Raw genomic sequence first — 26,349 nt, forward strand, 5'->3', positions numbered from 1 at the left:
AGAGAATCCTAAAGCGGAAATGGTATCTGCTGGACTATGATACTTCAGCTCCCATCTGGACAAACAAATTTTGACCCAACCTAGCCCTGAAATTTAGATCTCTAGGTCAACCTTTCTGGCTTCTGAATCTAATTCCAATACTGTTCGATTCCAACAAAACTAGACCTTATTTTTTGTGATAATTAACTAGACCTCATTTCTGAAAAAACAAGAAAAATAAAAGAACAAGAAAAATGAAAGAAGAGACGGTGATTTGAGACTAACCATGTCAACATAATTTTAGGAAGACCGAAAACCGGAACTTGACGGATGCATTTCACGCCAATTCAAATGATCATAACCGAAGTTGCTGCATGTAGAGGCAGGCTACCGCATAGCCCACCCGTTTTTCTTTTTTTTTGGTAAAATGGATGCTTTATATCCGCAGCCCACCTTTCTTTTCATGCCAATCACCCTAGCCTACATGTGGCCTGTTCTGGCAGCAGTTCGACAAATTCAGATCTGATGTAGAAGTCCAAAATCTAGCACTTCAGAACTCAACAAATTTATAATGACATGTCGTAAATCGTTCAAGGAAGAAACACATAAATGCCACTGTTAAATGTATGGCCAAATATGTAAGACAATTTCTAGACAACCGAGAGAAACATACTAATCATATATAGCTCTGTAATATATACATTATTTCAAATAAACATACTTAAGAGGGATATTGTTAGCTAATGACAGAATATTCAAACAAAGAAATTGAGCAAATGTAGCACCTTAGGATTGTTACGATGAAAGATATTCAGAATCATTCATCCCTGCAAAAATTGAAATGACAATCAACAGCATGAGGAAAACTACTATTACAGCCCTCAGTACATGGTCGCAGTTGTCATTCATTGGAAGATCAGTGGTTGGGTAACCATTGACAGCTGCATCATCATCTGAAACATTTCTGTGATGCCGGCTTCTGCTCATATCTTCCATTCGGCCTAGTGAGTTGCCAGCAACAAGTCTCCTGCAATGTGAACAGGTGCAGTTGCCACCTACAAATGCCGGCACACTCTGAAGGAATTCAGAAAGAACTTTCAGGTATGTTTCTCCCTCAACACGTAATTTTTGCCGAGTTGTGGGCTTCAGAACCTAATATATCAAGGCATTGTAAATCCAATTTAGCAAGTCCAGTAGAGCGAGCTGCATGCATATCTCGATACATGATCATAAACTCAAAATTACACAAACACCTAGCTAACCTTAGATAGGCTAAATATGCGGTAGTATTACACTCAGCAGAACACTTAACTAACTTGTTCGCAAGACACGCCAATCTAGTAATTACATTGCAATAAGTAAAATTATAAAACTTCTAACAGAGGACAATATGCAGTTCCTATTCTGTTAGATTATTGACAATCACGAGACTGTCATAACATAAGAGTACTTTCTATCTCTCTTCCCACCACAATCTTCCACCATCTTGCACACAGTTCTACACCCTAAAGGAGACGCTAACGCCCCTTTAAATAAAGCACCACGTGGGTGGAAGTTTGACTCTTAATTCAAAAACCAAAAATCTACTAGAACACAAACTCTAACAATCTTTACAAGGAAATAATTAAATAAAATAATACCAGGAATAAAGTCATAAAGTCATGAAAACTAATAACCAACTAAAAACAGAATCCAAATTGGATAGGGACTTGGTAATAAATCTCAACACTACCCCTCGTTGCAAAGTCCATGCCGACAATACTAATTTTGTTAATGTTATAAAATGCTATAGTATACATCACCATCATCGCCACAGTAACATCAATATATAACAACTTGTCGAATCAATAACTGAATAACAAAACTCCTTTATTGGCTCGTAAATTAATTCCTTTACTGGCTCATCCTCTTTGATAGATATATTAAAATCAATAATGTCCACCAACACTTTCTCTTGGCAATGACTCCACGATAATGATGTCAAGATTCCTTTGAGCATCCAATTTATTCCAACGGGTATCAAATCATCAATTCTAATAACTATGAGCATCGGTCATTACTTGCACACAAGTAAAACCAAAAAAAATTAGTCAAATCCACATGCCTCCACTTGAAGAGCTTCAAAAAATATCTGCACATAATTGGCTTACATATGGGATCAAACCTTCATGCATAGAGTCGTCAAACAACTCGAACTTCACAACAGCTTCAAAATTAACCGATGTACCAAAAATCTTATTGACCACTAAGGCAACACAAGAGTCATCTCCACTAAGCATATCTTCATGTTGCTTGATTTCCAAAACTACTTCGAATGTAGTCTGCTCTTCATTCTTATGGTTGACTAAATCTCCAAATGAAATATCCAAATCTTCAATACAAGACTCTTTTGCATGATTTGATTCCTCAATAAGAATTTCCACAACCATATCAACTGTAGCATCATCTGACTCTTCCTAAGCAATTTTAAAATCAATGGATTCTTCAATCACGATCTCTTTTGAACTTGATATGATAACCATCTGATCAAGCTTCTCTTGCTCCAAATTCTCTTCTAAACTTAATTGATCCTTAAGCTGATCAATCTTACCATGCTCTAAGTCTCTAGACATAGATCCAATCTCTAATTGTTCAAACTTCCCCTTGTCTCAGATTTTCATCTTTAAACTAATTTTATTCCTCTTTTAGATCTTTGAGGAAACCTGGAACCAGAATCCACTCTTCAGATAATTTTCATTTGGGATGTCTCAGATTGTATGAATTTAAGTGGAGAGATGCAAGAATATCTCATGCTTTCTTTAGCTCCTTTACATCCTGAATATGGAGATAATTTTCTTTATCAACTGAATTTTGAATAATCCACATTATCTTCCTAAATGTCAAATTCCACTTTCTTTTCGCAATCTCATCTGTTGGCATCATCTCTGACTCATCCAAAATATTCCATAAATCTTAGTCTTTCAAATAAGACCTAACAAGAGACATCTAATATGGATAACAAGTGTTATTCAACTTGCGAAGAGAAATGACAGTAGTAAAAGCAGCCATATTGATATTCGTAAGGTCAGGTATCGTATGTATGAACCCACTGACAAAAAAGATACTAACATCGACTATGATGATTCACCTCTTGAATTATCAAATAAAAATTCACATGCTTACACCATCGTAAAATAAATTACTGAAAGCTCTTCAACCACACCGAGCTACGAATATGGGAACCACCAACAATCAAGTTGCCGCTTCAAAAAAAAAGTGCTCCAAATAAATCTGATCGAAGCTGCAAACTACTCAACCACACTCCAAGCCTATAGCTCTAACACCAAGTAGAGCCACAAATACACAGCGCCACCAATCTTAAAATCTAGCTCTGATACTATATAGAGCCACAAATACACGGGCTATCAATATAAAACCTTAGCTTTGATACCATATAAAACCACCATCACAAATAAATTGGCTCTGATACCCTCTTTGTTGCAAGATTACCTATTAATTAGCGTGAAATCACAACTCTATCATTTGAGTGATGGCGACATTCTTATGAAACTTCTCAGATCAATTGTCGATTAGAACAAGTTATAGAACAATCAAAATATTCAATCTTCTATCTAAAAACATAAAACAATATAACAGAAAATCTCATCTCATTAAGTATTTCTAATTTAAATATAGTAATAGACAGCAACTTGGAAAACAAATAAGAATGGGCTTGTTGGGTGCATTTCAAAGCATGCTTGACATAAGGCAAGGGCCAAATTTTACATGCAAACTGTCCCTCGCTGCTTTGGCCATAACTATAGTTTGGCAAAAAGAAGCTCCAAGTTTGCAAAAAGCTACAAGAACAAAACTAACAAAAACAAATGCATGAGAAACTAAATCAACTCTAGAAATGGATAGACAATTCACCCTAAGACAATCTACTCCAATAAGACTACTCGAACCACTCTAAGCCTAACTAGTGCAATCTTAAAGAGAGGGCCAAAACCCAATTTAAGGAAAGAAGCTTTGAGCTGTGTACATTTGCTGATATCTGAATCAACTCTTTTTATCTATCATCTACCAAAACCTCCTGTTCTTGGCTATTTGGATGATCATGCCTCCCTCCCTCCCTTCCTGGGCATGCTTGCATGAAAACATAGTTGTCGCACCAAAAGGTATCTTTTAGGTATATGGGGTCCCCTCAAGTGAAGAGGCAGAAAAAAGAAAAGGATTGAGGAGAGACTCAGTGATCCCCAAGTGAAAAGGCAGAAAAGGATCAGGATTGGGAGGAGGCTCAAAATCAGAAAGAATCCCAATTTTTTCAAGGATGGCATCTCATGAAAAGCTTATTTTTCTATCCAAGAAATCTCAGTATTGTAGTTCTCAACCTCTACCTGACCAATATGACCAACCTCCATTCTCTCTTTAGCTATCCCTACCCTGCAGGTGATACAGCAGGCAAATACAATGCCCTGGCATCCAAACAGGCCATAAAAGTCTATATTGAAGTTATGAAGGTAAAATACAGAAAGTGGCACTAGGAGAAGAAAGATGTACATCAAATCAGCTGTGTTATAGAAAAAATCGATCCCCTGGCCCACATAGGATGCACAAGAAATTGAATATTCCTCTCTTCAACTACCTCACAAGACTCACAAGATAATCTTGTTAAGTGATTCTACCTTCTAAAGGAGGACCAACACCAACAATCTCAGGCCAAAATTTTTCTCTTTCAAGTCGTGATCTCTAAATGTGAGAAATCGATATGCTGCACTCTCATTGGACCTCTGAACTTAAAGTTAGTTTGTCATTTTAACCAAGTTAGATCTATTGATTTATACTGTTTATCTCAATGCCTTCATCCTAGCCCTTTACCTTCTTTCTGTTTTTCTATAATTAAGATTAGTTACCAAGGGAAATCTCATTAGATCATGGCTCATGATGGTTAATAAGATATAATGAACTAACAATGCAATAATGTGTTTACTAGGATTTCCATTGCACCACATACTTCTAGCCCTTCATATGGTTGTTTTCCTATCACAGCAATTGAGACATGTGGCTACTTTATGATGGAATATATGCAAGAAAGATAATTTATTCAAGAAACAACAGCTTCTCTAGATAATGCAAAAGTAATGCATACATAGTGAACTCAATGCCGATCTGAGATGCAATCATGCTAAGCTATCATAGTGAGAAAAATACAATATCCAATCCATAGATAAGTTTTGTCATCACAGCTACCTGCTCAGGACTGTAAATTTAATGTCCCTTGGATGAAGTTATACTGGAAGCAGTGACTTCTCCATAACTTACTAGTGTAGGCAACATTTTTCAGAATGATATAACAATGCATGGTCTCACAAGCAAGCAACAGTTATCAGAGATACTACCAGCCGCATAGATATGGACCTGAGTTCTTCATAGAAGAAAATTATCAGTGCATAACAATATTTGCCAACTACAAAGAGAAATCTAAAGTGCGGTGAAAAGATAGGCCATGGTGGTGATTCTTTTAGAAGGCCAAATCTGGGAGACATGCGGACCTAATTATTTTGTGACCTTGTGCTTAACCACACTAGAGAGCAAACTAGTGACAAGTAACCAAGTCAATACCATGCACAACTAGGCATACCCTGCTACAAATGAAATAAATATCTGCATGGCCAAAAATCATATTCTGCTGCATAGGAAGATGATATTGCACAAATTTAAATATAAAGACAACTGGTTCCACATGTTCAATATAGTCCTCAAAAATCTACAACATGAAGCACATATTTGAATATAACAACACAGATTTTATTATCAAACCAAGCATCTTACTTGAAAAAACGTCTGTGCAATAACTCGAACAACCGAAGGAAGACGTATAACAAATAAAGTCCCAAGGCGATCTGGATAGTGATCTTGTACAAGAGTGGAACAAGATCTCATCATTTGCATTGGAAATTTGAGTGGAGATAACCCTTCACAATCCACTAAAACTGTAATCCGTGGATTTTCTTCATTAACCAAATGCAGCACTCCTTGTTCTACTTGAGAAACTGCAGCAACAACAGAAATGCACCACAAACATAGTTCCACAGATCCTCCTGATAAATAGAAAGACTTGAAAAACAGCTGCAAAAATGCTCATGTTTTTGCCGTGGGTCATGATAAAGAAGCCTTTTCAATCTGTCTAGAATCAGATTTAAAGGGATTTGAAAGCTTATGTTTTCACGAAATTGGCAAAAGGTGGACAGTGTCACCTGATATAATGTGTGAATTTTTGATGTAAAATGAACATGAAACAGCTATTGTCAATCACACATGCAAGTGCAATTATGCAGCAGCTAATAAAACCCTAAAATGACAAAAAGCTTGTAGTTTGTTCTATGGAGTCCTGCAGTACACAAAAAGAAGTACAGAATGTTCTGAAGGATGGGATACAAAGCTTGTACAATAATTATGATAAAATAACATATAATTTACTATATACACAATTGGCATCAGCAGTTACACAACACTAAATGCACAAGCTAGCAAGAAACTATCACAAGAACATTAGCAAATGGTAGACCAAGTAATATATCTGAGGTAATTATAAATCCATGACCACAACCATAACCAGTTCTCCTTCCAACTGTTACAGTTGGCTTGCTTCTTCAGCTTTTTCCCATGACATGCTTACCCAGATTCAATGCTATCTATGAATTGATAAATGGATACAGCTCGTAAAAAGTTATGGTTGCCAGTATGACTATAGATAAGTTAAAAGTAGCTAATGCAAAGAAAAAGCCATACCAACAGCTTGAACAAAGCATGGCCTATTCTGAGGCATTAAAGTAGAGCATGCAAGTCCCAGGCGAATGACAAGGCAAGGTCGAAGCATCACATCAAATCCATGCCAAAAAACCAAATGCGACCACATTTCTAGTTCTTGGGATGAGAGTACATTGTAAGTTTCCCTCCAACGAATGGTCCTCTTGAGAGATGAAAGTAAGCATGAAATGTCACCATTTGATGCAGTATAGAATCTGTGAAGCTCATCCTCATCGATCCTGTATAAAATTATTATATCACTTATTTCCTCTAGATAGGCATTAAATTTAAAAGATACAAGGATGCGAATATTCACTCAGAATATGTATACATGCAAATATTTGTACACACGCGCACGCACACACACACACGAATGTAAACACTAAACAGATCAACATGCTATATGAAAATGCATCTATACATGCTGTGGACACCATGATAACCAATTTAAATTGCATGTACTTGTAAAGAATTCCAATATCATACAGGAAGAGTTGTGAACTCAATATAATTTTACTAAAATAGTGGAGATGTTTATATAGATGCAAAGGCAATATGTATGATAATTTTGTTGGTTATAGCATAAAATGTGTAAACTACCGAGCCTCTAAAACCCACACATAATATTGTCTCATATATCACGGATGCATTTAAATTGGTCAAATAACCATATTTTAGTTCAGATAAATATATGCATTTGTGTGTGTCTATGCTACTTAGGTGAAACTTATAACCAAATATGATAATTTGTATCATAATACCTGTAATATATATAATTACGAATCAAAGGTATAAATGTGGCTAGACATTGTCTTGTCGATGTCAGCCAAAAAAATTCCGACAGGCTGCTTTTGGACACATTTATGATACAGTAAAAAGTTTGGAGATGCTGTAGATGGGTTACAGGGTATGTAAAAGAGAAAGAGGGTGGGAGGCTTGGGGACAGATGGGTCTCTATTTCTAGACAAAGTGTGTTGGCCATGCCTATACAGAGGCATAGACCAAGAAATGAGATCATTAGCTATATTGACACTCGAAGGATTGTTTGAAAATCATGAATTTCACATATAAAAACTCCATAAATTCTCCTAAGGCTCTTGACAATACAAGATCCCAAATGATAGAGGAAATAGAACCAATTTCACTTAAAATTTCAAAAAATACAATAGCTCCAACTCCACAAGGACGGGAAAAGAATTTTTTGCACTGCTCATAGTTCAAACTTGACAAAGGCATCCAGAAACTTGAATTACTTGTAAACTTCAGTCATATTTACATTCTGCTAATGATTACAATGTTGTGCTCCAACCTCAAATTAATACGCAAGCTTTCAAGATTAATAGACAAAAAAAGATTGCATTATATGATTTTATTTGATATGCATTAAGCAGAAGATATATTTATGCCAAATAGCTAAACAGAAAAAGCCTAAGCATTTCTTGTAAATTGTCTGTAAGATGTGACTAAGTGTGGGCATAAACTATTAGTTATTTTTTATCTTCAGCCTGCTGGTTGTTTTTCTGCTGTATCAAGAGATTCAGCACATGAAATTTACTTCTTGGCACTACTCCAACAAGCATCTTCTGAAAAGGAAATAAAGTAGATTTCACAAGAATTACTTTATATATGATACGTCAAGGTAAATTAGGTCTCAATCTGAAAAGATCTATAGCAGATCCAATGTGCAAGATCCCTAACCCATGGTCATAACTTAGCAAATTTATCCCATGATTATTAAATAAGGTTCTGTAATATGTTACCATTTGGAAGTCTGGTGCTACTGAAAAATATCAGAGCAAACAGCCAAAGTCTTCACCTTGATTCTAACATCTAGGTAGCTTTTTAATAACAAGCTGTGATTGGCCTGCTCAAGCTAGCTAATATGTACATATTCATGAATACATAATGACCTATGTCCATGCCCATATATGTGTTTGTGCATATATAGAAATAAATACGTCGTCAGACGTACATATCATGTATGTTTATTTCTATCCCAGTGCCACATTCGTTTAACTTTTCTCAAACTATATGTATGCATGTAATTGCATAAGCATGTATGCACATACTATGTATGCATATATGCATGTAAATATGTCTAAACTAGATTAAAGCCATCCATGGATAAATTCCTTTCATAAGTAAAATATATTACCAAATAATCTATTACTTGAACAGGGGAGACAAGCTACATACAACCACCTCATTTCTTTATCCTTTTCTATAATGAATAAATTCTTCCCAATTCTTAAATACGTAGAGAACAACTTAAATTACAACGGCATACAAAATATAAGCAAAGGATCAATAACCTTTAACTTTCTAAGCAGAGATTCTACTACATATTTTAAACATAAAAAATACAAGATCTTAGCAGACAGAAACATGGATGAGAAGATGACCTTTCAGGCAAAGTAATTCCCTGTTTTTCCAGTTCTCTAGAAAGTTGAACCAACCAAGGTTCAGACAATGTATCCTTAGGGGATTCAACAAAGTTCCTGAAAAGCAAATTTTATCAATTAAGCATCAGAATGCATCAGAGGCTGTCGGTGAAATAATCTTTCGAGGAAAAACAGTGTTCATGTGTTTCTGTATTTCAAGGTACAAACTATTAAAGCATTAGATTGTTTGTCATGAAAGTTTCAGACATTCCTTAGACATCACTTCATTAGTTTCTTCTATACTAGTGGAACTGACTTATCATCCATCACTTTCAAGCATAAACAGGTATGGAGCGATTGGCACAACAAAATCAACCTATCTATAACAAACAAACTGCCTCTAGGAGATCCATTGAAATGATGAACCTCGATAGACGCCTTATAAGATATAGAAGAAACAGCAGGTCTCAGGGATGGTGTTATTTCATGAATATTGCATTAGCTCTTCTACTACTCTCCAACATGAACAGCATTATCTTTCTGCAGATGATTGGCCACTAATATCCTTACACAGATGGCTAGTACTCATCATTCTCATTTTGAGGTTTCTATAAACAATCAATGAGCTTTTGACTAAAGTTCTAATCAAAATTATACAGACTTGAAAACTGTTGTCTGAAATAGCTGTTCTGGCTAGTCTGATTCAAGTGGAAACTTGTGCAATCAAATCTGTGGAATGCAATTTATGCTGCGGTTGTCTTTTTTTTCCACATTTCAGAACTTTCTGAAGATTTTATACTAGCATCTAAAGTCATATTAATATTAATGCGGCAGTAACTTTTGTTTTAGTCCAAAGTCCTAACACGACAACCTATGTCATTCTTGTGTTATTTATTTTCAGTGGCAAAGACTTGCATCTTGGCCTGCTTCTTAATTTTATTTTTCCAATTATTTATAGTCACCTACTAAAATATCTCGCTACATCAGTGTTCAGGGATTACAGCACCGATATCCAGAGCACATTGTCACAGCCAAGAATATAATACTCAATATCAAAGTAATTAGAACAGCAGGTACAAATATGAAAATGCCTCTTTATATTCTTTCACCTACCTGATATCAGAAGTTGATGGCCTACTAGGTGATTCACAATGTGCTTCAGCATCATCCACACTGTCAGATGTCTTCTTACAATTTTCAAAATGATCAGAAAAAGCTGTTGTGATCGACAGAAACAGTAATGGTCTTGAAACATTCTGTCAGTATGAATGACATCCGTATCAAAAAGAGGAAAAATTAGCAGAGCCAAGATTTGAAGGCAGACACCAATATGCATCTTTCTCATTAGAACAAATATATGTGTGAAACATCTGTTGATAAATCTATCAGTATTAGAGGTTAGAAAATACAACACAAAATGCTAGTCAGTAATTTTGGAGATCCTTATGAACAAGAAAGTCCATTTCTATTGTTCAAAAAAGTAAAAGTCTACTAAATAGAAGTCAATATATACTTCGAGAAAGGATGCCACATCTCTACATCCTATAAACCTAAAATTTCAAGATACTATATAAAAGAGGCCAAACTACCAGATAAGATTAGAAAAAACCAGCAAAGGCACTGGATATAGTTGGTCAGGAAAGATTTATAAAGCTGACTTCGACTGGTTGGGGCAAGCAATGTCTATGACCAAGTTAAGTTAGCTTAGGATTGGATACTTCCTTGGTTAAGTTATACTCAGATTGCCCCATAACCAAGCCCAACCACCCAGGTATGTGCATGAAAGGGGGAGGGAGGGAGAGCCCTGTGGGGAGGGGGTATGAAGATGCATCAAGAACATGTCCAAATTCTGGACCACCTCTTGCCATGTCCACATAACATCAAAATAAAGCAGTTAGCAAAATTATTCTCACCATAATTTTCACTGCCAAGTCTCTAGTCAGGGATTACAGACAACATTAACCATTTAAGCATATCCAAACAGAGAACAACGAATAGGTTAACTCAATTAAGCAATTTTAAAGTTATCACAGCCAAACAAACCTGTGCACCTTTGACGAATATCCTAAGGGGTGTCCATCTTTGTATCCATTTGAATGGTGGATAGCAAAGACATTGAAAAGCCTGAACAGCCCGCCATACAAATGGACACCTTGCTCTGGAGAGTCTCCGTACAGCCTCTAGAGCAGCAACTTTCAGTAAGAAGAACGCTATCTCCCTTGTAGGTCCTCTTCTCAGGCTTAGACATTTTGGAGGTGATATGTGTTTGAAAGTCTTAGGAGAAATATGTCGTGGGGAAGAAGCAACTAAAGTTCTTTTGGGCATCTTCCCCCCAGCAAGGTTTCTTGATGATTAAAGGTTTTTGCCTGAGCAAACAGGTCAAAACGAGATGGAGCAGTAAAGTTCCATACTGGTGGACTCCATCTCAGTGATTGACCTTATTAGCCTTACAGGAAACATTTACTATCTCCATATCGACTAGTTGAAATATAGATTGAAGTTTCACTGGATTTTGACCTGAAAAATACAAAAGGATAATTAAGAAGGTATCTTGATCTGTCCAATATAGATAAAATGACATTTAATATGGTATTTTAATCTGTCCAAAATGATGCTATTATTGCTGTGTAGAATTTTAGGACATAACCACGAACGAAAAATCATATCACTGTTCTATATTATCATCATCTTAAAAAGTTGTATCCAAGTGAGAAGTTATCGAACTCAGCAACTCCAAAGTATAGAAAGTATAGAATGCATATGACATGTCAAAGAACATCTCTAACATCATGTGCCCCCCCCCCCACCCTCTGTGTGTGTGTGTGTGTGTCTACAAGTTCTTCCCTTTTGAATCAGATAGATTCATATCTAAAAGAGGCTGATAATAAGTTCTTTCAAAATTGACTATTTGTTCCTTTATTAGAGGTGTTGCAGAAATGTCTGCAATTGAGTAAATAGCTCTACGAATGAATGTATCGGATCGAAAATGGAAAGATTTGTACAAGTTATACGTTTTGTCATCATTTTGTGGAAAACATCTTTTTTTAGGAGGTCGACACCCATTATATGGCATAGGTGTTACATCATGCACTAAACTTAATAGTATACCACTTCTACAAATGGCTCGTAATGCTGCATTTCTTCCGAGACCATGGCCTTTTAACATAACTTCTGCCCGTTGCGTGTGCATGTGTGCATGTGCATGTCATGCACGTATCTAATACATCTTGGGCCATGTAACAATTACGCGTTTTTAACTATCAAGTACCACATCCTTTGGCTGTACCAGCTAGTTACAAATCCTACATCTTAATCTTCATCCATGTTATTGAGGTGTATACATGTTTTCACTCACTATGCCTACAAGAACTCAGCTGGTTTATCATAATTTATAATCGCTACAATTGCAACTCACATGCACCTCTGGCTGCAAAATGTGCTAGGCCCTTATCCTCATGTAATATCACATATGGCCAGACCTTTATTTCCAGAAGTTATGATTCATGAAACATTAAGAGCCTCATAGTTGTATGATAAAATGTTTTCGGTCTTAATGATATCACAGTTACATGACAGCATCTCTGGCTTCATTTACCTTCTCTCTCTGAATATGTATTTTTTCTAGAAAATATTTCAAGAAAGCAAAAGCTAACAGATTATGGTCTCTTCCGCCCATTTATCTGGCCACTAGAATTGCATTATCAACAATGTGCTTGAGTTTTAATACTTCCACCACATTTTAGATCCCTCTCTTTCAAAATGTTCTCCTTAATTTTACTTTGTAATTATAAACTGTACCTCATCAGTTAACACTAGATCATCTTCAACTAGATATACAATGGCACCTCCTCCTATATTAGCAAAATGTTCATGACAAAAAGCTTGATAAAATGTGTTCTTAAGACCAATAGGGAAGCCCTACCATGATAAAAAGACATACTAGACAACATCTTTGAGGACATTTATCTTTCAGATGTTTTTAACAATATCAAGACACCTTTTGGCAAAAACCATATTGCCTTTAGGCCAATCAAAATTGATACCCTATCATTTATATGAACTTGCCTAAAGTCAATATTTTAATCTTAAATTTTCTTTATTTCATTTGTGCACTGTGCAGTTGAATCTTCACTCTGCTATTGACCTTGATGATTTACATCCATGATATAATTTTCATACTTAAATCACTAACAAGCTAATACATGTATAACTTCAACATTTGTCGCAGTAAATAGTCTGTTCAAAAATGCGTCAGAAAAAAAAAAAAAGAAATAGTAAATTTTCAACAACACAACCAAGACTAGGAGGCTACACTCCAACCATTAATGCCACAAATCTCCACAAATCCAGATGCAGGAGGTCAGCCTCTTGGCCTCGAGATCTTGATCCGGTGGCATGGTCCAAGCATTAGACTGTTGATTTTTTTCTAAGCCCATGCATGTCATAACTCCATCTACCATTGGAATTTAAAAGACGGATCCAAGAAGAGGATATCAAGAACGCCAAAGACTAAAACGAATGTATTCAAGAAATCATGGAAAATTTTCGGAACAAAATAGCTAAAAATTCGGGGAAAAATAAATAGATCGGGGAAATTTTTCCAAGCTTGCCTCCAGAAATCCAGGGAATGATCCTGCCAGAACGTCACCGATTTACAGATCTGAGCTGCAGAAAGAAGAAAATTAGGGCTAAAACAAGAAAAGAATTCCGGAACCCGGGAGTTTTGCCGCCCATCTCTCAGCTACGCGATGATTTGGGTCGTAATGGAGAGCAGGGGGAACGGGGCCCAAGGGGGACCTGAGGAGGTGAGGCGCACGTGACGGATGACCCGTGGTCTCCGCGGCCTTGCGTTACCGAACCTGCGGCCGGGTGGTAGTTGTATCCTTCGCGCGAATCTACCGTTGGATCATCCACTGCTTAACTTCAAATTCGTGCAGGCGGATGAATGCCGAGTTCGTATGGCTTGAGGATTGAATCCTTCCTCTGTGCGAAGGATACAACCGCGATCCCCTGCGGCCTGGCGTCTGCATCCGCCAACTACCGTCGCCTACCTGTTCGTCATCATCCCTCGATGTACCGAACAAAACAACTAACTATTAAGTTTAATTATTGTTATACCATATTTAGTCCCAAATCGATGTGTCTAACTTTTGAAGATACGACAGATACATGATATCTGATGATCCAAAATACGTGATCTAGGCAACCTCACATGACCTAAAATAATGTCACAGATACCGGCACCTAATCGATCACAATATGAGATCGATAATGTGGTGATGTACATCATCGGATTTACATCGATGCCATACCCCTTCCATCTTGGCTCCCTATAAATCATTCTCAGATCGGACACTCTCAGGAGCACCTGACGAACGAATCTCGTTGGGTCGATATTCTACTACGCATACCCATGATCCTTCCAGACGTGGGTGGCAGATCCCACAGCAGTTTACTGACACCCACTCTCCTGACTCTGACAGTCACTATTCTAACTCTAGCGGCATCCACCATTATGGCTCTGACAGCCATGACCCCAACACCAACAGACGCTAACGGCTTGGCAGGCTCTCCCTTGCAAAAGAGGAGACAAAGGAAAAAACATAGGGATTCTCCCTCTCTCTCAACTGGAGACTCTCCTTCCCATATTCTTCTTTTACTGTTCTTTCTATCTGACTGCCACTGACTTAATCATCGGAAGGTCTCTATTGGAGAACCCCCTTGTTCTCCATCGATCGGACTTTCTTTGCAGGTGCTCGAGTCTGACTAGCTCCTACCTGCTCCAGCGACGTGCGGCCCTCAATTCGAGTCATCCAGCTAAGTTACTCCAGCCACTTTTGCCACTTCGACCTAGTCGGAGAGAAGCAGCAAGAGATTGGCGCTAGAAGGAGGGCATAATCCTATTTTCCCGAAGAAGATGATGCAAATGAAGTCCTACCGGCAATCTTTCCTACACAATGTACTTGACATGCGAGACGCCGAAGACCAGTCTCCTCGACCAGATCTCACCAACGCACTGACAAAGCAAGTCCAAACACTCACAGCTACTACACAACAGCTATGACATAGCGTGATAAGGACCAAGCTCCACCGACCGCTCTATCTCAGTATAGTCACTGGCCCTGTATAGACAAATCAGAATGAGGGTGCCAAAATTTGGATGTGGTTAAAGGCTCTCATCGATAGTCACGATCGGCAGAACCAGCTCCACATCGCTCACCTCAACACCCTCAACTTGAGAAAAGCCAATTGATGGCAACAGTCATCAAAGCCCTCTAAGGAGGACTCCACCTCGAGTCTATGCCATCACCACTCCCCGTAAGAAGATGAACTCGAGAGAAAGATTCGAGAACTGGAATGTCGAAATCAGCAAACTATAGGGAACTAGCCGTCAATAGAATGATAGCCTTAGCTTCAAAACTCAATCGCCATTCTCTCCAAGATCCTGAGCAAACCAGTTCCACATTGGTTCAAGATGCCACAAGTTTGGCCATATGACGGTGCGACCAATCTGCTCAACCACCTGGAGGATTACAGAGCCCTCATGATGCTGTAGGGGGCATCCGATATCCTCCTCTACCAAGCTTTCTCGATGACTCATAAGAGAAGCATGAGAGTCTAGTTTTCAAGCATTCTGCAAGGATCTACTTACTCCTTCGAGCAAATAGAAAAGTTGTTCGTTGACCACTTTGGCAGTCGGAGGCCGCAGCCATAGAACAGTGATAGCCTCTTTTCTATTGAGCAAAGAGAAGGTGAGTTGTCAAGAGACTACATGGTGCATTTTAATGCGGCCGCACTTTAAGTCCAAAACTTCATCAAGTCCGCCGCCATCTCAATGATGAAATGAGGACTTAAGGATATGTGAATGATTTTCTCCCTCGATAAGGACTCCTTAAAGGATTACGCAGACCTTTTAGACTAAGCCAAAAAATATGCTCAAATCAAGGAAGGTAAGATCCATCATCGAGGAGAGGGAGAAAGAACAGCGATAGAAACGGTCCTACGACGACGATCGCAAAGCCTCAAAAGAAGGAGGAGAAAATCGCCCTCAAAAATAGAGGGGGAAGAATCCTCTATATCGTTCCAATGACTACATCTCTCTCTTTGTTTCATACGCTCAGATTCTCATAGAGATTGAAGGCAAAACTTCATCCATCAGTCTCCAAAGATGAGACCACCTAGAAGCCGAAGAGATCGAGAATACTGCCACACCCATCCTAACCACAACTACAACATTGAGGAATGCCATTAGCCAAAGGATAGGATCGGAGACCTTATTTGATGGGGGCACCTTATCAAAATGGGAGCCCCATAAAGAATTCACATTGGAGACCACCGACATGGAGGACAACCTCGCCGACAACTCGATGGCTGGTGCTGTAGATTCAACCTTGGTACCTACTGATGGCAGGGGCTAAGAAAGTGTGGTGGATCAAACAACAAGCTTTGAGACCATCGGTATTCGATGCTAAAGGATGCAAGAGATTCCGTTCTACCACTGCGGGCATCCTCGATGACATCAAGACAAGAGAAAATCTCAATCATGGCGATCGATCATATTAATAAATGGGTTGAAGTCGAGTACCCCTCACAAGTCATTGGGACAAGAGATCGATACGAAATGGCATCATGTTGACAGCATGTGATTGATCACTACAGTGCTCGTGCCAAAGCCAACATCTCCTAACCCAAAGATCCTACAACCAAATGAACTGAAGCATCCAAATCTACCAAACATGATAGGTGAATTCCAAACTAGGAAGTGCCAAGTCAGCTAATGAAAGTAACCAAACTTGGAGTCTATGCATCAATAACTTTCAACAGCACCTGGCCTCCACAAATCTGAGACTTCGAAAGACTTTGCTGCCCTACCAATAAGCGATCCAACCTCTTATACTTTCATCGTCAATAAGATCATCCCTTCTACTGGAAAGTCCGATCGTAAGATTAGGCCAAACCAAGCACAGTCATTGAAACAATGCCGAAGGCCTTCGAGGACCTCACACAACTTCTTGTCCACAGATAAGTTGGGCAGGAGTTGGAGATAACTTCAAATTGATGCTAGATGATGACTCGAAAAGTCTTTTGCCACAACATCGGGATGACTACACAGGACACAAAAAGAGAACAAAAGAGTATTTTATGAAGAAGAAAAGTTTCATTATAAGATAGCTTCAACTAGATGAAGCCTATTACAATAAAAGAAGAAGATCTATAAGTGCGGCCACCATCCGGATCCACCATAGGGTTGATGCGATGAAAGTTGCGAAGCTCGACAATGCTAACCTTACGGCCCCTGGAGATGTGTTCGCCTTCACGATAAATCTCCAAAGAAGGTCGGAAGGCTACACCCACCGAAAAGAGTCAGAACACCCCCTGAAGGATCCAAGACCCTCCCGTAGAGTGGCATCTCAGAATAGCCATGGAGACCGCCACCGCGACTCAGTGAGCAAACTCGTAAAAGTTTCCAACACCTCTCATGCCAAATGAAGACACCATCCAGCGTGCTCCCCTCCAGTGTGCTCCCTTAAGGTGAACTTTAGCTATGTGGAGGCATAAGAAGGCTACATCTAGTGGGATCAAGCGACGACGGTGCTCAGGCAATCAAAAAGGTGGCATCTTGGAGAGAAGACTAGATGGTTTCAACTTCAAATGGCAAGAGATTTTCATTTATAGAGGAATCTCACCTAGTGCCTTAAACTGCCCCACTAGGCATGGGATGCATTTTTGGATTTCGAGGTGTCATGCATGTAAATTTTTCAAAATAATTTCAAAAATACAGCAGAAGATGAGATTAAAACTATTTTAATCTATACATGCATGATCTAATCTTACACCTATAGATCTAGTTCATATGATGAAAATAAAATGAAAAATATGCATCCGATTTTAAAAATAAAATTTAACTAGTAATCAGATCACCTACCTGAATTGCTAAACTCTTTCTTCAAATCTGGATCTGAGGATGTCTATAGGTTTCTATTAAAGCCACATATGCGTTCGACTTCTATGGATATCCACATGGGGTAAAGTAGATTGGAAGCACCAGAGACCATCGAGATGCTAGCTCTCTGTCATATCTCTGCTTCACTAGTTTAGATCTGATCTCCTTCTTCGATCATTGTAGAAGAGGATCTAAGGATGAATCTATGTGCAAACTCCTTTCGCACAGGATCAGAGGAAGAATAAAGGCGATGGAGAACTCCTCCTTCCTTTCTCTCTCTTTTTGATCTCTCTCTCATTGATCTTTCTCCCTCTATGGTGCACCAGGGTGGGCGTGTGGAACTAGGGTCGTAGCAGAGATGAAAGGGGGCAGCACTCAAAAGTTCTCCGATGAAAAACTTTTGTAGAATATTTTTCTCACATATTCTGTGCCTTATAAATAATCCCCTATTTCATCCAATGCCCCAACCCCTTTATCCTATCCATCTATGGTTCAAATTCAAATATAAATCAAATTTAAACTTAAATTGATGGATAAGGATAAGATATGATAGATAAAGAATACCAAGGAAGAGGGGCACCCACTCTTGGCACCCTCTCTTTCTCATTTGCACACGCCAAAAGAGGAGAGGGGCGCATCCCCATGCGCACCCCTCCTTTTTGCCATGAGAGAGGAGAGAGAAATTTAGTAAACCTGAGACTCTTGCATCTTTATCAGTTTGGGTTCAATCTGGGTTCAATTCGAATCCAATTCGAATCCGATTCGAGTCTAATTTTTTCAGACTAAATCCTAATCCAATTAGGATTCAATTTTGAAACCAAAAGTCCAATTAGATCAAGTCTAAAGTAATTAAATCTGATTTAATTATTTATGACTTGATCTCCAACTTGATCTAATCAATTGGATTGCAATAATTATAATTAGGTCCTCCTTGCTAACTGTTAGCTGATCTTATATTTATAATTTTAATAAATTGATCCAAATTATCGATCATATTGATAATTTGATCATGATTTAACCATTTGATCTGATCAAATTTTTTTTATGTGTGACCCCAAAGGTTCTGTTCTGTCAGATAGTGAGACATACCATGATCTCCATCATAGTATCATCAAAATATCTTTTAATGGATTGAAACATTTTCAACTCTCATCCATCAAAGATCATCGATCCAGAATGATGTTATGAGCTCTCATAATCTACTAGTGATACCTAGCAGCATATGGTGGCAATCCAATAGAATAGAATAATTAGAACTCTTAGGTATAGTTACCACGTGATTTAATTCCTCTATCATAGGTTCTAACAAGATTGAGATTATGAAAACTCGTCAAATCTCGACACCATCATGTGAAAGATTCGATTAGTTCAAGTCCAAATTGTGATACTGATGGAAACTCTTTTCCATCAATCATCTTGCTGTGGCCACAAACTTAATGACTCAGCTTCTCAAATTTCATAAGATTACTCCTTATCTACTAAGGTCGATAGTGTTAGATGTATGTCCTAGAAGCTAATATGACTGACACATTATAATATATCTAGAGTATAATTTTATACTTAATATATTGATATGATCAATAAAAAGGATAAGTTCTTTTTTATTCAAGTATAATATGTCCTTGAATCATCCATGAAATTAGTTTCGATAGATATTCTCAAAGTGTTGAGAATTAGAGATATGTATTTAATTCCTAAAGGCTATCCATCATAGGATCATTATGAGGATGATGAAAGGTTCGGATAGACTGACGCACAAATCACTTCTTTTGAGATAGATGGGTCTCTAATCTACTGTATAGAGATATAGGATGATAAGTGCAGATGATTGTTAGAGAACAACTGGTACTAAGTATGACCATATGAGAGATCACTTAGATTTCTATTCAATCGTTAGTGATTGTCTCGATGCTGTAGTTGTGTGATTGGTTCTTTGACTTGAGATAGTACTGCTACTCGCAGTGAGGCTGCTGGAGTTTGATTGATACATAAACATAGATCTTAATGAGCTTATAGTGGATATTGACGATAGTTAGTCTACTGTAGGAGTGGAGTGCGCATCAAGATAGGATTTATCGATCTTGATAGAAATGAGTAGTCTTATGAGATTTGAGAGGCTAAGTCCAAGAGTCTATGACCACAGTAGTGTGATTGATGAAAAAGAGTTTTCATAGAAGTTACAACTAGACTTGAGCTAATCAATCTATCATATGACTGCTGTTGAGGTTTGACGATTTATCTATAACCTGCTATCTAGTCGGGACTCATGATAGAGGGACTGAATACATATTAACTACACTTAGAGGTTCATTTCAGTTTTACTGGGTTGCCACTACATACTGCTAGATGTCACTGATGAATTGTGAGAGCTCACTAGGATTGTTCTGAATTGACAATCCTTGTTGAGTTAGAGTCGAATTGTTTCGACTCATTGAAAAGAGTTTCAATGATATAATGATAGGGATCATTGGATATCTCACTATCAGATAGAATTAAATCTATAGAGTCACACAACAAAGAGATTAGGTCTGGAATAAGAAATTGAGCTTATGAAGTATCAATTGGGTTTAGAGAAACATATTGGGTTCATGGTAACCTTGCTAGCACATGGTTGGACCCAATTTCTCTTTCTATTGAAATTACTTATTTGATAAGATAATTCTAACTTAATTATCCGCTAATAATATACATGAATAAGATTTATGAGACTCTAATTATTGGATGTCTAAGGTTATAGATCATATAAATTAAGAGTGCAAGTCCTTTATGAATCTCCTTGATAGTTATTATGGGGCGCCACTTTGATTTGATCAATTTGGGTGTGTCCATTGATTAGAGGGTCTTTGATTTTTATATGAGGTGTCTCTTGGGTACAAAAGAAGATATCTAATTATGGGTGTAAGGGCTCAAAAAGTTGACGCTTTATGGGCTTCTTAATGTAAGTTGGATAACTTAAGTTAATAGGAATCCTAATGCAAGTAGGACTTATATTATGAGATTGAATAGGATTCAATCTTTATGTTTATTTAAAGAAACCTCTCCTAAGATCTCTAGAGCATCAAAACCAGCAGCCCCTCACACCTAAAGGCTCTCCCCATGCCCTCTCTTCCTCTCTCTTTCTCTTCTATTGGGTGTTTTATACACCCCTTCCTTAGGATGCACGTCTCAAGGAGTTATACGTCCAGAGGAGTTTGGATGTCTCTTCCTTACTGGTTTCTAGCATCTAGTAGTAGCACATAACAAAGAAAAACTTTAGAGAAGAAGAGAAAAAGAAGATCAAAGAGAAAGATCAAACGTTGATCGCGATCCAGATTTTGTTCAGATTCAGCAGGCTGAATTTTGAAGAATCAAAATTTAGATTATGGAAGGCTATTCCAGACTGATCCTGAATAGATACTCATAGAGGTCAGATACTTGTGCGGCTAATAGAAAGCCTCATCTCTTTCAAATCCAGTTTTGAAAAAAAAAATTGTGAAACAGGTATGTGATTTGATCACAATCTAAATTTCAGTATATATCAATTTCAGCATATGAAATAGATCTATATAATTTTATATTTTTATGTATGTAAAATTTAAATTAAAAATATTTTAATCTTATTCTTCACTGCAGTATTTAGAAAATAAAAATTTTGAAACATATATGCATGCACTAAACCCAAAAGTTCAACAATGGTATCAGAGCCACGGATTTTCATATGTTAAATTTTGACATACATATTTTTTGAAAGATTTCAAAATTAATTTTTTCTTTGATACACGAGATATATAGATAGATCAACTAATTTAAAATTTAATTTTAGATTTAATATTATAATATATAGATGATATGTAATTGCATGCATAGATCAGAATTTTGATTTAGAAAGAGTTCTAGTCCATGTCCATGTGATACATAGATGTATACATAAAACTTTAAAATTTTTATATGATTTATGTTTTGATACATATATATGATACATGATTGTATTTTTAGATCATAAATTTACTTTTAATCTGATCCATGATTAGTATATAAGATATATGATATCATGCTAAGATCTAAAATTTTGTTTAGATCTGATTTTACATGTACATATATGATATATATTTGTATGCTAAAATCTGAAAATTATTTTTATATTCTAAAATTTACTTTCATGCAATAAATTTAGATCTGAAATATGATTTTAGAATCTAAAATTTATATTTGTGCGTGAGGATTTTTATCATGAAAAAATTAAAAATTAGGTCATATAATAGGATTACATCTAAGATTTTTGATTTAAACCATATGGATCTAATTCAATTAAGTAATTGATCAAACTGAATCATGTTGAATTTAGTTAGATCAATTAAGTTAATGATCATACAATTATTGTTGATCAAATCGATTTGAGTCTCATATGTAGAATCAATTAACCTAAGAACCTAATTTGGCTCGTTGGTTTGAATCCAATTCGCTTGAGCTAATCGATTATGATCAATCGATCTATTGATGTCTAAGACAAGTTAATGAGATGTGGTTATTTAATTCATTCTGTTAGTCAACCTGGCTAATTTATTGATGTCTTAGGAAGGCAACGGAGGGACCCCCATCGATCTCCACTTATCTGACCAATTTGGAAGATTGAATCTTGAATTAGGTTGCTTAGCAATCTGGTTTAGCCCATGTTAGTTAAATCGGTTATATGATGACTGATTAGATGAGATATAAATCCAAATCTCTTCATAAATATTAAGTTCGTAGGTCTTCCACCATTGTAGATGTGCGGGCGTGTTACCGACGTTGATTATTCTCGACTGGTCACAGTGGTTTAGTTGCATCGAAAATACACAACCACTCTATTAGCAAGGAGTTGCTCCAGGATAGGGATGGGGTTGGACCTAATAACTGTTAGGTGAGGGACCCAATGACGGCCTTGCACCTGCTTGTGAACGGTGGGTCGGGCTTAACTAAGAAATGTGGACAATAACTGTTAGGTGAGCCCACATGACTTAGAGATCAAGTGGCTATAATATGTTTAGTAAAGCATCTGGGCAAAGTGTCATCTACGCATCAGTGCGCATGCTACCAATAACTGTTAGATGAGGTGTATGTCATCAGTGGGACCGCGGCACCCACTAGGAATTCTTTATCACGTTAGAGTTTTCGTTTCCTTCCAAGAGAGTGGAGGGATCCGAAAAATTAGTGAGAGTCATTATTTGTATCTTAAATCTCTAGAAGTAAATTAAAATATTAAGTACCAAAGCCTAACTTGAATCTCTACTCTAGCAGTTAAACCATCATGTCAGCCTCAAACCCTCTAGCTCACATCTTTGAAACCAATCATTTGATCGGTAATAATTTTAAAGACTGGCTTAAAAATCTCAGGATTGTCCTGACCTCAGAAAAGTTAAGCCATGTTTTTTATCAGAATCCCATTATATTGCCAAATCGTCCTACTGCTAAGTAGAGAGCTGCTTTTGAGAAGTGGACGGATGAAGACAGTCGGATCAAGTATTATATGCTGGCATTTATGTCAAATGAGTTGCAAAGCCAGCACGAGCATATGTCCACTGTCCGGGCCATGATCACTCACCTACAAGAATTGTATGGTGAGTAGAGCCATACTGCGCACTTCAAAGTATCCAAGAGACTCTTTAACTTGAAGATGTAGGAGGGGTAGTCGGTCTATGAGCACTGTATGATAGTGATCAAGGACATTGAGGAGCTTGAAAAGCTCGGACTGAATATACAAAAGGAATTGTAGATGGATCTGATCCTTCAATCCCTTACCAATCGATATAGTCAATTCATTATGAATTTTCATATGAACAAACTTGACTGCACTGTTTCTAAACTTGTCAACATATTAGTCACAATGGAAGGTACCTTGAAGAGTTCAAGGAGCACTATTCTTGGTGTAGAGCGAACTTCTTCTTTCTAGAAAAAGTCTATTGGAAGGAAGAAGGTTAAATCCGCAAAGAAACAGAAGAGAGAGAGCAAGCCAAAGAAGGATGGTCCAAAGACGACTGAGGCAAAGGAAAAGTATTTCTACTGTCATGCTAAAGGCCATTAGAGGAGGAACTGTCCGAAATATCTAGAGAGCCTAAAGATCAAAAAGGTATGCTCGTAATAGAATCTAACCTCATGATTTCTTTTACTTCTAGTTGGGTATTAGATTCTAACTCGAGTGCTTATATATATACCTCAAAAGAGAGCAAATAGTGAGTGTCATAGGTCAAAAGAGATCCAGAGATGTGATTAACCAGAAGTACTTGTGGCACCATAGACTAGGCCATATTGGAGAGGATAGGATAAACAGACTGGAAAAAGATGAGATCTTTGGCTCTCTTAACCTAGAGTCGTATCTAGCTTGTGAATCCTGTCTTCGAAGAAAGATGGCCAAGTTATCCTTTGTAGGACATGGGGAAAGAGCCACAGAGTTACTTACCTTGGTACACACCGATGTGTGTGGGTCATTCGATGTACAAGTCAGAGGTGGTTATACCTACTTCATTACTTTTATCATTGATTTGTCTAGGTATGGATATGTATATCTAATGAAACACAAGTTTGAGACCTTTGAAAAGTTTAAAGAATTTAGGCATGAAGTAGAGAAGCAAACAGGCAAACATGTTAAGATTCTTCGATCTGATCGAAGAAGTGATTATTTTAATCAAAAATTTTTGAGATATCTTATGGACAATGGTATAGTCTCTCAGTGGACCCCTTCAGAAATACCTCAGCTCAATGGGATATCTGAAAGGAGGAATAGGACCCTATTGGATATAATTAGGTCCATGATGAGCTTCAATGATCTATCCTTATTTCTTTGGAGACATGCCTTGTTAATTACCATTCACTTATTGAATAGAGTTTTATCAAAGTCTGTTCCTACCACACCATATGAGATATAGTTCAGTAAGAAGTTAAGTCTGGGTTATCTTAAGACTTGAGGACATTCGGCCTATGTCAAGAGGCAGATGGTGAAAAAGTTGGAGGATAGATCTATTATAGCTCGCTTTATAGGATACCCAAAAGAATTGATGGGATACTACTACTTTTCATAAGACCACAATATGATTATGAGTCAAAATATCGTGTTTCTGAAAAAATAGTTTATCCAGAATGACGGCAGTGGGAGGCTAGTGGAACTCGAAGAGAAGATCTCTGAAGAGTTTAGAGCTATAGATCTTCAGAAATCTATAGTCTATGAGCCAGTAGTTGATGTTCCTCTGCCACCTCATAGATTTAGCAAGATCTCCCGACCTCCTGAAAGATACATGGATATGCTTAGGAGGAAGTAAAAAAAATATTCTTTATGGGAGATATGAGTCATGGTGATGATCTCAATATGTTTGACGAGGCGATGTCTGACATCGATTTCGAAAAATGATTAAATGCTATGAAGTCAGAAATTGACTCAATACACTCGAACCAAGTCTAGACTTTAGTGGATCCATCTGAAGGTATTGTACTATTGGATGTAAATAGATCTACAAAAAGAAGATAGGTGCCGATAGTAAGGTAGAGACCTATAAAATTAGGCTTGTAGCTAAAGGTTATAGTCAGCACGAAGGCATTGACTATCAGAAACTTTTTCATCCATAGTCATGCTGAAATCCATCCATACTTTGTTTGCTGTTGCAGCTTATTATGATTATGAAATCTGACAGATGGATGTAAAAACTGCCTTCCTGAATGGATATCTTGAGGAAGATATCTATATGGAGCAGCCTATGGGTTTCACATCCGGTGATGGTGATCACAGAGTCTGCAAGTTGCAAAGGTCTATCTACAGATTAAAGCAGGCTTCTCAGAGTTGGAACCATCATTTTGATGAGGCAATCAAATCGTTTGATTTCATAAAAAATAAAAAGAAACTTTATGTATACAAGAGAGTCAGTGAGAGTGCAATCACCTTCTTCATACTGTATGTGGATAATATTCTCCTCATTGGGAATGATATTCCCATGCGGACCACGGTCAAAAGATGGTTGTCCAAAAAATTTTTCATGAAAGACCTAAGAAAAGCATCTTATATTCTCAGAATAAAAATTTATAGGGATAGATCTAAACAGATACTTGGCTTGTCATTAAAGCTGTACATAGAGAAGGTGTTGAAGAGGTTTAACATGAAAAACTCCAAGAGAGATCTTTTACCTCTTAGGCATGGTATTCGTCTCTCCAAGATGATGTGTCCGATCACATCTAAGGAGATTCAGCATATGAGTAAGATTCATTATGCTTCGGCAATAGAAAGTTTCATGTATGCCATGCTATGTACTCGAT

The 26,349-nt window shown here is 37.4% G+C and overlaps 1 protein-coding gene across 1 annotated transcript; it reads right to left on the minus strand.

The window, feature by feature from the left end:
• Window positions 1–747: 747 nt before the first annotated feature.
• On the minus strand, window positions 748–13,909 carry LOC105033833 (phosphatidylinositol/phosphatidylcholine transfer protein SFH10). The gene is made up of 7 exons (XM_010908773.4): window positions 13,760–13,909; window positions 11,193–11,666; window positions 10,263–10,405; window positions 9,171–9,266; window positions 6,751–7,007; window positions 5,791–6,011; window positions 748–1,131 (listed from the first exon to the last, which is right to left on the minus strand). The coding sequence occupies exons 2-7, from the start codon at window positions 11,472–11,474 to the stop codon at window positions 775–777; spliced, it is 1,356 nt and encodes a 451-aa protein (XP_010907075.1). The 5' UTR covers window positions 11,475–11,666; window positions 13,760–13,909; the 3' UTR covers window positions 748–774.
• Window positions 13,910–26,349: the final 12,440 nt, after the last annotated feature.

Source organism: Elaeis guineensis, chromosome 10, assembly GCF_000442705.2.
Source record: "Elaeis guineensis isolate ETL-2024a chromosome 10, EG11, whole genome shotgun sequence".
Taxonomy (NCBI): Eukaryota; Viridiplantae; Streptophyta; class Magnoliopsida; order Arecales; family Arecaceae; genus Elaeis; species Elaeis guineensis.